Source organism: Scomber japonicus, chromosome 9, assembly GCF_027409825.1.
Source record: "Scomber japonicus isolate fScoJap1 chromosome 9, fScoJap1.pri, whole genome shotgun sequence".
NCBI classification, from domain to species: domain Eukaryota; kingdom Metazoa; phylum Chordata; class Actinopteri; order Scombriformes; family Scombridae; genus Scomber; species Scomber japonicus.
This window is the reverse complement of record NC_070586.1, coordinates 30,277,076-30,288,831: the sequence shown is the minus strand read 5'-3', so window position 1 is coordinate 30,288,831 and position 11,756 is coordinate 30,277,076. Positions and strand designations below refer to the sequence as shown.

General features: G+C 40.4%; 2 protein-coding genes across 2 annotated transcripts; both read right to left on the bottom strand.

The window, feature by feature from the left end:
- Positions 1-243: 243 nt before the first annotated feature.
- Positions 244-8,119, bottom strand: rnf10 (ring finger protein 10). The gene is made up of 17 exons (XM_053325164.1): positions 7,579-8,119; positions 6,634-6,818; positions 6,274-6,479; positions 6,105-6,195; positions 5,797-5,981; positions 5,503-5,639; positions 5,056-5,210; positions 4,726-4,854; positions 4,365-4,605; positions 3,745-3,878; positions 3,428-3,545; positions 3,198-3,299; positions 2,955-3,092; positions 2,749-2,840; positions 2,563-2,620; positions 1,562-1,726; positions 244-1,454 (listed from the first exon to the last, which is right to left on the bottom strand). The coding sequence occupies exons 1-17, from the start codon at positions 7,739-7,741 to the stop codon at positions 1,381-1,383; spliced, it is 2,373 nt and encodes a 790-aa protein (XP_053181139.1). The 5' UTR covers positions 7,742-8,119; the 3' UTR covers positions 244-1,380.
- A 255-nt stretch (positions 8,120-8,374) lies between these two features.
- Positions 8,375-11,505, bottom strand: pop5 (POP5 homolog, ribonuclease P/MRP subunit). The gene is made up of 5 exons (XM_053325677.1): positions 11,462-11,505; positions 11,238-11,380; positions 9,574-9,723; positions 9,263-9,346; positions 8,375-9,037 (listed from the first exon to the last, which is right to left on the bottom strand). Exons 1-5 carry the CDS (start codon positions 11,479-11,481, stop codon positions 8,937-8,939), a joined length of 498 nt encoding a protein of 165 aa, XP_053181652.1. The 5' UTR covers positions 11,482-11,505; the 3' UTR covers positions 8,375-8,936.
- Between the last annotated feature and the right edge of the window lie 251 nt (positions 11,506-11,756).

Below are 11,756 nucleotides of genomic sequence, written 5' to 3'. Positions count from 1 at the left end.
GGGCTTAACGTCAAATGAACAGACTACCTTCAACTACCTTAAAATGAGAAAATAAATGTCATTTATGTTTTATGATATTCTTGGGCTGATATAAAGAATGAGTTAGATCACCTTATAATGAAGGGATTTCACTACTATGGATTGATAGGACTGCCCCCATGTGGTGAGAGGCAAACACTGCATCCAAAACATATAAACCACTGCTCAAATCTGATGGTGACTTCCACAGCATTGGGCTTTACTTTTGTCATAACATGATCCTTTATTGTCCTTGACATGAGAAAACAGCAACAAAGAGTCAATTATTTGATTGTGCATAATGGTTTATTCATTTCAACAGACTAGTTATTTTCACTAGCCTATAGACTTGCTCAAAATTATATGGTGAATTAAAGAAAACCCTCAAACAAAAAAAATCAACCCACTTTTGCCTCATGTTTTCTTGAGCATTCTACAAATGTCAGCAACTCTCTAACGTCACACATTTGCAACACTGAAGTTAAAATGGGAGAGTAATGTTAAAAGTTAGTAAACATCCTACAACAGAGGAGGACATAGAGGAACAAAACGGAATCTGAGGAAAGTGCGTATTTATGGTTTGACCACGCAGAATATACTGGAGCTCTGTTGACCCAACAGACCTAATCTCTTTAACACAATACTGTTTTCACTTCCTCACAATGCTATTACGACCTCATGGATTCATATTTTTGTTATAAAAATACTAGGGAATTGACCTTAAAGCCCTTCAAGTTTATCTTCTTGAAAGGTGATGAAGTGCTTGCCTAGATTATGATCTACGATGAACACTGACAGAAAACTCAAAGCTTTTATTTGTTTCGTTTGTTTAAAAAGGTGCAGTTCCAGTCTGAGCACCGAGTATCCTGGAAAGACTCAAAGGGTGCGACGTACCTGCAGCTGGCTGACTGCTACTCTAATATAAAGCACCCTACTATAATCTTATCCATATTACTCGTGGAATCATAGTTGCAGTGGTCTGGGTCAACTTCAGGAAAGTCAGAAAACAAGCTGGAACCACTCGTAACAAATAAAGGTATCCATGGAAAGCTAGCAGAGCTTGTTATATTACTTGCTTTACTCAGCGTCTGAACTAAATGTTATCCATGAGGCTTTCAGTGTGACAGGAAGTTGCTGCAAAGCTTTGACTGACTTGGACAAAATGTGAATGTAACGGATGGCTTGACTGCCAAACGGTGTATCAGCCAATAGAATGATGACGAATGCTGCATGAACTTTGGCTACATACTAAAACCTTTTCTGTAGCTTATAGTCCACAGAAAGATCTGCATGGAAGTTAAACCACAAGCAGTGGGAAGATTAACTCAAGAAACAATATGATTAAATGGACTTCAGTGTTGTCTACTTTGTGTGAACCATGGATGTGCTGAACAGAAGTTTCTGTTTCTTCTTTTTCTTTTTTCCTCCTTTCTCATCTGAAAGAGAAAAAGCACAAGTCTGAGGACAGTTGCTTTGGCTTCTCATGAAAAAATATCAAATTTGAATCTGCTGAATGCAGGAGCTTCATTCACAGATGCCAGACCTGGGACAACCACAGGTTGTGGGGAAGAAGCTGGACCATTGTCCAGCTGCAGAAGAGCTTTCTCAAAAGCCTGGCTGAAGGAATTCTGAAAGCTGGGCACTGGGACCCGGTCCGACCCGTCGCTCTCTCCGTCGCTGTCTGCTGCTGGAGGAGCTAGCAGCTTATCTGTTAGGTACAAGTTACTCAGTTCAATAGCAATAATAAAACAGGTTTTACAGGAATTGCACAATAATACACACAGCTCCAGTAATTTCACCCACACAATTATCAGTACATGATACTTGTAACCACCAAAACATGCACGTACATAACAATTCATGAAAATAACAATGTCTTCCCTTGTAACAGACCTCACTGTTACTGTTGTAGTTTATTGATTCATTTTATTTTGTGTTGTTATAATAGCAGGTGTTTGATGCAAAATATAACATCTTAAACCTGAAGACAACTATGTTACAACACTGACTTGTGAAGGCTTTCGGTAGAAACCATTTAGCATACCAGTAAAATACACAATATACCCACACATAGACCTGGACAGCTTCATAGTTGGTCTGTGCAAATAATGAAATAATAATTATATACAACAGATAATAAATAGCTGGTCTGCAAATGACATCTTATTAGACTTCTGGTTTAAGTAGAATCAACTTTTTTAGGAAAAGCTGACCCTGACTACTGTTTTGTTTTGTTTTGTTTTTGTGGGTTGAACATGTTTATCCAGGCAGTAAACTCAACCACATTCAATTCATTTCCACAAATGAACTCCACAATTTATGTAAAGTGGATATTCCTTTTATCATGACCCTTTAATGTATATCATATAACCCTAGAGGAACTGGCTGTTCATATTCATCTTGAATTATGTGTTATGTCAATACTTAATTAAATCGTTTTCTGTGTAAATCATATCACATTTTAAACTGATGTGTTGAACTGTAAAGTGTGTGATGCCCATCAGTCTTTAACAAGACATCAGAACATGTGAAAATGTGTGCTACCTTTCTTTGGAGTGATCCTGGGCCCAGCATCACCTCTGGCTTTCCCATCTCGAAGCATCTACACAGGACACATTGAAGTTCACAGCGTGTCAAGTATATGAGTAATGTGCGATAACATTAGCATTTAGTTACGTGATGCATGTATGTGAGTGTGTGTATGTTTGTTTGTTTGTTTACCATACACACCTGTGCAAAGGACATGCAGTGGGAGTCATCCTCCACACTACCCACAGTGGGTGAAGAGCATTGCCCATTCAGACTCGGGAATCTCATCCCATCTGAAACAGCAGAAGGAATGCTCAATTCACAATGTTCACATTTTTAACATTCGGCTGATGTGAGAGGGATTATGGCGCTGAACAACACACTGTAGACAGCAGAGCTGCTCTTACCAGAGGAAGGACTGCTGCTGAGGGGTGAAGGAGGGGCAAAAGTAAAGTCGGGCTGGATCGGGGGGCTGCTGTTGTAAGGCGGAGACCCAAATGCTGGGAAATGCTGCAGGTTCTCTAGTCCAATATGCACCTCAGGATCTGGGGGACAAATGAGTGCAAATATTTGACTATATTGTGATAAACCTCATTGTGAGATTTGTTTTGGAGGTTTAATTTTCAGATGGAGTTGTGAATGATACTTACATTTCCCCTGCTTCTTGTTCTCCTCGATTTCAATTCGCTTCTCTCTACGCTTCTCATCTCTTGCCTTCTTCTGTCTCAGGCGCTTTCTTTTCTCCAACTCATCTAAAAGTTTTGAGGGAAATTCATTCATTCATTCATTTATTAAACTGTCACAACCTGTAAAATCCCATGGCTATGACTAAAAATGCATGTCATTTGTCAAATCATAAAACCAGGCCAAGTGTCCTCACCTGCAAATGTGTCCAGAGTTTCTTTGGACAGGATTGGAGGCTGCAGGCTTAGCTCGCAGATGCTGAACTCACATGTGAGCGGCAGATGAGCCAGGTAGCGATGCCGACGGCGGATCTCCTGCAACAAAGCCAAACATGAGAAATCACTCGAGGGTAATAAGGGTGAAGAGCCATTTTCAAAAAGCTGAAGTTAAGAATATAGCACTCAAACTATAAATCATAAAAAACAGCTTTGAAAAACATTAAAACTACACAGTATTAAACAGCTCTCCACATCATGTGAACAGTGTGTGTTTTGTGTTCCCCTGCTTGCTAACCTCAGTGACTGTGTGTCCCTCTATCTCCACCACTGTGGCAGTGATGGAGTCAGGACTGGCCTCCAAGCTGCCATATTCACGCAACATGCAGCGTACATTCACAGGATGCAGAAACATGTGCTGGCAGTCGTCAGCTAGACGGAGAAAGAAGAGAAAGGGATGATAAGAAATATGTTTAATTCACTGAAACTTAAAAATGTCCTAGCTGCATGGGTTGTGATTTTCTACTTTCATGTTTAATGGTCAAGTTGAAGACATCCTGCACTGTTTCCTTGACTCGTTTTTAATCAGTTTTAGCAGCTATGTTTTAATAAAATGTAAAAATTGCATGACACTGATTTTAAAAAATTGCTTCTGAGCCATAACATTTTTGAACAGTTCGAATTTAATTCTAAAAAGAAACCCATCAGTTCATTAGCCTTTGATGAACAGTTGATTTCAACAACCGATGTCTTATTGTGGTTTAATGTAATCAGGAAGTTTGCCATTTGTGTCGCTATTTCCTTTCAGTAACTGCCATGTTGGACACAAGCAGAAAATCTAGCTATTGACAAATAGCCAGCACTGTTTTTATGGCATGTCTTTGGTAGACAGGAGAGTTCCTTTCAGGCTCTACTGACCTTGGTAGAAATAGTAGAAGGGTCCATGCACCACACTGGATGAGGCACGACCTGGTTCTGGCTGGCAGGCAGGGCTCTCCTCATCAGACTGGGGTTGTGTGTCTGCATCCATCACAGCCTCAGGAGGCTCCTCCTGCACACTCTCCAAAATCCCCTCAGGGGGCTCTGGCAGCTGTGCAGTGGCACCCTCTGGGACATTTACCACCTCGTCATCAAATGCAGAGGAGTACTGCAGCACAGGCTGAAAAAAAGGAAAAAAATAGGCAGCATCTTAGTGACCAAAGGTAAAACCCAGGAATACATATAGAAAGTAGAAAAATACAATGCTGGGGGTAAAGACTGAAAAAAGGTTCAGACTCACCTTGGTGCTGCTGATGTTAGTCACCACTTCCTCCACAGGAGAAGCAGGTTCTTCAAGAGTCAGAGAGGATAAGTCAAAGCAGTCTCCTATATTTGGCTTCTGCTGCTTCAATAGCATTTCCTCTCGCTCCTAAAAACCACAAAGACAAACATATTTAAATTATGACAAAAGTGTATTGTTGTGTTGATAAAGTAAGACTCATATTTCAAGAAGAATTGAGACATGCAAGAAGAAAGTGCACTGGCTTTAACAAAACTAATCCCATCATGCTTAGGTGATTTTTTTTAGTACCAAACTGTCACTGATAAACACGTAAGTAGCTTCAGTCACCTGCAAAAGACAGAGTGCGCTCTGGATGAAGCAGCCTTGGGCATCCTCTTCCTGGCTGAGCTGAGCCTGCAGTATGGCCTTCTCCTCTGCTAACAGGCTCAGGACCTGCGCCGAGGAGGTCAGCAGCAGCTTGGAGAATGGGCTCAGGCATGTGTCTAGAAAACACAGGTTAACACGTGCTGAATGGCAAAGTGACACTTGGAATCATCTTACTCAGTGTCATCGTATTATTTTCCTGTTGATTCTCTAAGCAGCTGTACTTGTTTATAATGCACAACACGGAGTGGAAAATGGCTTCTTGTATATCTGACAACAAGAGACTCTAAAAAAAGACCAAACTGTTCTGGGACATTAAAATACTATGTAAAAGTTGTTATTCAGTAGTGTTTTTGTAATCATCCTAATGACCAAGTCAACAACCTCTTTTAAGATGCTCCTGTCTCTCACCTCCAAAGCGAACAGGCTCCTCCACCTTCACCCACTGAGAGCTAGGCATTGCCACCAGAGCCCCTTTTTCCCTTCGCATCAGGCGCATGGTGATTACGTCACCAACTGCATACTGCCTGGTCTCCATAGCAACCACACTGAAACAAAGCATTGTGTTACGTGACAAACAAAACAAACAATAAAAACAAAACAAAACAAAAAAAACACCAACAGGTCAAAATGAACTGTCGAAAGGCTTCAGTGTTTTCCTCTCACGTAACATTATCCCCCCCCCCCTACTTTTGTCACATTTACCTCTTTAGATCAGCGGTTTGAACGGCCTCATAGCAGATGGGGCACTTGGACCAACTCTTATCACCCAGAGACAGATAGTGCAGCATGCACGGCCAGCAGAAGATATGTCCACAGCGGGTGATACGGGCTGCCAGAGGAGGGTAGAGACAGATGGGGCAAGACGGCACCTCATGGCTGTAGATGCGCTGCAGATGCACACAGGTGGATTTTCATCATTAGCACAGAGTTTGATACTGAATCACACAAGAGAATTTAAAGTTTTTAAATTGGGGAGTGATATGTTCCTTCAAAGGATGGCAGGTACTCACCACTTGCTGCACACAGTCCCAGTTGACCAGAGTGTCTGGATCAGTGAAGTGAGCCTTGTAGTCCTGGTCATCAGTCACCACAAACTGGCAACTGAAGCACAAAAAGATACGTCACTCCCTCATGTTCAGCATCAGTCTTTCATATTATGTTTTAAATTGAGGATCTTACTTGGCCTGCAGAAAAAGCTCCTTGTTGAAGGGCTTGTGCTTGTGGCCCCATTTGTTTCGGCGGCCCCAGCAGGCATGGCCGCCATCTCCGATGCCACCGTTACCTCCACGGGGTTCAAAGGTGAAGTTCAACAAGTGGTTCAGACTTATCTTTTTCGGTCCAGCAAATTGAGCCGGGCTAAACTCGGCCCGGCGTGTCTCTGCTACCTGGAGGCAGAAGTAGACAAAAAAAAATGTAAAGCCCATTTTCCACTTGACACTTCAATAAAGACATTTTCTATATAACTATGACTCTTATAGTTTTCATGTTGAGCTGGATAAAAACTAAGATAATATGAGATCACCCCTCAAAAATACTAACCTCCTCACGTCGTCCTCCACCTGTAACCCCATACTGCCGTCCTCCACCTCTCTGAGGGGGTCTCTTGTCAAAATTCTTGCTTTTCTGTGAATTGGTGCGACGAGGGCCTGTGAAACTGTCTGTTTTGGGGAAGGAGGGCTCACGTTTGCGGCTGTACCGCTTGGAGCCTCCATTATTCTTACCTTCTGAAAATAGAAAATAAAAAATGTATCAGCTGCATGAATTTAAAAGTATGATCATTCAACATAGTATCTATAATTTGCTGGAACATATGATGGTCATGATTTGCAGGTTGTGTTGTGCTATGGGTAAAAATAAAGGCAGCTCTGGTCTGCACTTCCAAAACCAGGTGGTTGGACTGATCCAGAGAAACCACACTTCATTGTTGCATGCTTACAATAACAAAGTATCTTATCTTATCTTATATTGGCGCTGTGGTTAATCGGTAATTGCACAAATCATGTGGTTAATCTGTAATTGCACAAATCAACCTATGTTGGATATTCTTCTACTTCTTCTATTCTTTTTTTTTTTTTAAACCAAGCCTGGGCTAATCCTATATGTCTTAAAGTAAACATGTTTAGACTACAAATCCAAGGTAAGGAGATTATACTCCCACATGAATCCCACCATATAAATAAATCAATTAACTAACAGTAGGTCAAACTTAATTGAGCACAAGGTAATTGTTGACATGTGGGCGTGTCTCTAGTCTGCATACATAGTAAATGTGGTGCTTTAAAAAGGGGGTGAATAGAAGTATAAATAAGAATAACTATGCAAATATTAGCTGCAGCAGTGACTGCTGGTGGGTCAAATGTTTTGACAGCGACGTCAGCCATATCAGGTAAACAAGCTGCGCTACTGCTAACTTAGGCCCCAGCAGGCCACAGGCCCATTCAGGCTTCAGTTGCCAGTGCACACACATGACATGTTTGTTTTCACCTGTTTTGGGTTTAGAATCGCCCGGCGGTGGGCCTGTTGAGCTGGAACGAGGCGGAACCTTGGTGCTGGTGTTGTTGTTGGGGTTTTTCTCCATGTTTGTTTCCTTGCAGTGATCGGTGCTGAGGCCGAGCTCCGGACAGAGAGCCGCCGAGCTCTCTGGCATCAAACAGAAAAACGGAGGAGGAAAGCGGGCTGCAGTGAGTGCGGGTAAGGCGACGAAGGCCCTGATTCATTTCTATCAAACGCGGAGACCCCATCACGGCGACATCTTGACAACAAAACAAACCCGAGAAAAAAGAAGAGACACGATTTCGGCGTCTCAAGTTATGAAAGCTGTTAGAAGAGAGGACGAAAGCTCGCCACGCGGGGCCAAGACCCCTAAAATTGACGGTTTTTCTCGCTAAGGGAAACAATGTGCCCTTATAAAGGCGTTAAATGTTTCCCGAAAGCTAGGAAACCTAACAATTTGGAGTTTTTGACCACAAAAATATATCCGTTATAACGAGCTTGCACTAATGGCGACGGGTCGCCACACAGGAACCCGAGAGACCCGGATGTTTCTTTACTGCCTGCCTGCAAATCTGTTTGGTAGAGGTGCAGCTAGGCATTGTGGGAAATGTAGTAATAATGAGTCTGTCAGGTGCGCAGGTACAAAGAAATCTTATTGTTATATATTATTTATTTATTATATATTACGGTCATTATAGTAATAGAAGAATGTAATAAACGTATACTTTGACAGTTGCCATGGCAATGACATAGTATTGAGTCATTGAGGGCTTTTTTTTTTGTTTTTTTTTTACATCAACTGTTACCAACAGACTAGATATCTGTGCATGTGCATCTAATGTATAAAAATATTCTACCAATTGTATACCACAAATACAATGACCTCTTCAAAAATAATTCTTTAATTTACAAACAAAATAAAGATGGAAACAATACATTGTATAAATACAGTAGAAAATCTGAAAAACTCAAAACACTTTCTTCAGAATTAGCCCATGGTCTAATTTCCTGGGAAATACTTTTTAATTAAATTTTCAGGGTCCGTTATCCAAAACAACTATGAGATAGTAATTCAGCGTCAGCATTAGCAGTTCTGAGGATCTGTTATCTCGCTGTTACAGGACCACTGTGCCAACCAAAACAACTCCTGTGACAAATATCATGTAGTGTCCCTGTTATGAAGACAGCACACAGTCAGTTCTCTTAAGTAACAAATGCTCTCTGGCTGCAATGAACACCATTTCCAAAGAGTTGGGAAGGCATCTCTTGCTTCACATCCTCCTCTCTGTCCCATAACAAACATAACCTGAACCAGAGGTCGTTTATACCTCCTCGTTCATGTTGCAAGGTTACTCTTCTTCATCGTCGCTCTCTAAAATATCTTCATCTTGCTTGTTTCCTCCTGGTAGAGTGCAGTTTAGAATTGCTTTGCGCACTTGTTGTTTTTCTTCTGCAAATGGAAAAAGAGAAGGAATCAGTCAAATGGCATTTTTCTTTGTCACTCTTGTATTCAGTGCTGGAGTCTCCAGTACACTTGAGACAGCAATACAAAGCTTAAAAGGATTTGAAGTTAAAATTAATGCGTCAATATACTCTGTAAGATTCATAAACACCTAAAGTTTATATAGGAGTTCAGAATCAATATTATTAGACAGGATTAAATGAAACCACATACCTTCGTTTTTACATTTTGGGAGCATTCGATGGAGCTGCTGTGTGTTGTATCGGATCAGAAACTTCTGACATGTTCTAATTGTTCCTGGGGAAAACATATTTTGAATGCTCAAATTAAATGTTCATATTGTTAAAAGCTATTAGTAATAAGTCATGAACAAAAGTTAATATTCCCCATATATGTATTACAGAGAACATCGAGTATAATACAGCTCCAACTTATGCTACGTCTTCTCAAAAGCTGTTTTTAAAGAAATCATAACTTTCCAAAGACAATTCTTAATATAGAATACAAGCAGATATTTATCTTACCTCCTACGTGCAAACAGTTCAGAGAACATGGGATTTTCTGCCCCCGAGTTTCAATACAGGTAATAAAAGGTAAGGCGGACCACAGGAGTTTGTAACACCTTTTAGGGAAACGCAGGAATACTATTCCAGTATGAGTGTTCAGATATTTCACTAGAAGGAACAAAAAACAGAGAATACAAAGAGATAAGTCAAAACTGCAGCATCATGACAGTACTGTGTGATGAATTATTTGACTGAAGACCAATGTCAGGCTTGAAGTCTCCTAAATGTTTTCATGTTGATGTTAATATTTGTCAAGCATTTAAACTCCAACTGAGAGTCCTTAAACATATCATACGAGCAGTGGTGGATATTCACTCAAGTATTACTATACTGCTTGTTTACAATTTTGCAAGTACTTTTATTGCATACTTCTTTTTTATTCTACTTCACTCCAACAAATTTAGATTTTACATACAATACCAATGACTACCGTATAAAATATGATGCATTATTATACTAAAGTTTAATCTAAACTAAACTAAATAGTTCAAATTGACCCTCTATGGCAATAAAATGCTGTTTTCACATTAATGCATCAGTCCCAATAATCCAAAAGAACTAAACATAATAATAATAATTGTTAATTCTGCTGCATAATGAGTTCTTTTAAATCCTCCCTACACTCAAAACTATGTTTTTCTTTTTGTTTCTACAGTTTAATGTTTGAGCTTCACTGTGCAGAATGATGTATGTGTGGAGTTTATATTAACATTCATCTCCTGATAGTGGAACGTTTCTCTGTTAAAGGGTGGGCCTACAAGCAGGATTTGTGATATCACAATTAAAAAGTAGGAGACATCTTGTGTCCGTCAGGAAAACAGAAGAAATATATAGCAAACAGCAGATGGCGCACAATATATTTTCATAGATTCTGGACTTTTAATTAGTGAGAATGCTGCATTGAGAGGCAGCTGACATACTGCATCTCAGTGTGGTACGGCGGCTGCACTGAGGCAGATAGGAAAAGGCTGCAGAGGGTGGTAAAGTCGCCTCAGAATTCATTGGCCGCCCTCTCCCCTCCCTGACTGATATTTACTACACACGATGCCTGAAAAGGGCGAGAATGATCACCATGGACACTGCACACCCCAGTCACCAACTGTTTGACCTCCTGCCCTCAGGGAGGCAATACAGATGTATAAAATCAAGGATAAACAGACTTAAAAACAGCTTCTCCCCCAAAGACATAACCTTGCTGAACACAAACATGCACTAACCCTGTGCTGCTACTGCTATATTCATTTACTTATTATTTATATTATTACACTGATTGCGGTTATATGTATGCTTTCATGTGCACTTTAAGGCATTGCCTCTAATTTCGTTGTACTACCTGTATAATGTCAATTTTTTAAAAAATTGTGAGAATAAGTATATTCCACTTTTAAGATTTTAGCAAGATAACTTTCCACTTTTTTGTGGAAATCAGACACATAAATCAGAGTAGAGTATTGTATATACATCTTAAACAGGTATAGAGAGGGTCTTTAAATCTGATGTTAAAGTATGTTTAATAACTGTAACTGTTTGTACTATCACCTTGAGTTTTACTAGCAATGTAATGCAGTATGTTGACTACTTTATATAAGTAAATCATGTAAATACTTGTTCCACCTGCTTACCAGAGAATCTGATGCTGCACATAGCTGCTCCATAGTCTCCGTGTATACGGGCCACTGTTGCCTTCACTGTCTCAGCCACGGCTCGGTCATCCAGCAGCAGCAGCCGGGTCCGGTCCGACACGTTCACTTCGCATAGTAAATACCTGCAGACAGATGAAACGCCATCAGAAACTAACTCCGAGTATACAAATTGTAAGCACATGACACATGAGGAGCACATTTACCTCGACTTCACCCGCACCATCACTGCTTCTCTGTCTTCTTCTATCGTGAAGAACTTCCTGCAACAAAACTATCTGCTACGAGCGCCACCCGCTGGACATGTTCAGCCTTCTTCTTTTTTTTTAGATGTATTATCGCCATCTTCTGGATTGGAGTATAGTGGTTGCTGTAGGACATACATTGTCCTTTTAAGTCTTGTGTTTTCTAAAAAAAATCTGAAGCAACCTTCGCACCCTACTTCACCTGAACTCCTCTGCAATATTTATTTCATATCTAGTTCCATGTGTTTTTTCGTTG

What these genes read in the sequence shown, in the direction of transcription:
- rnf10 (XM_053325164.1), bottom strand. Translation starts at nt 7,741, where the DNA reads ATGCCAGAGAGCTCGGCGGCTCTCTGTCCGGAGCTCGGCCTCAGCACC. An exon ending in CGATTCTAAACCCAAAACAG is followed by an intron (nt 6,819 to 7,578) that starts GTGAAAACAAAC and finishes TTCTATTTTCAG; the next exon opens with AAGGTAAGAATAATGGAGGC. An exon ending in CTTCTACTATTTCTACCAAG is followed by an intron (nt 3,879 to 4,364) that starts GTCAGTAGAGCC and finishes TTCTCCGTCTAG; the next exon opens with CTGACGACTGCCAGCACATG.
- pop5 (XM_053325677.1), bottom strand. Translation starts at nt 11,481, where the DNA reads ATGGTGCGGGTGAAGTCGAG. An exon ending in GAACTGTTTGCACGTAGGAG is followed by an intron (nt 9,347 to 9,573) that starts GTAAGATAAATA and finishes TGTTTTCCCCAG; the next exon opens with GAACAATTAGAACATGTCAG. An exon ending in CCCAAAATGTAAAAACGAAG is followed by an intron (nt 9,038 to 9,262) that starts GTATGTGGTTTC and finishes TTCCATTTGCAG; the next exon opens with AAGAAAAACAACAAGTGCGC.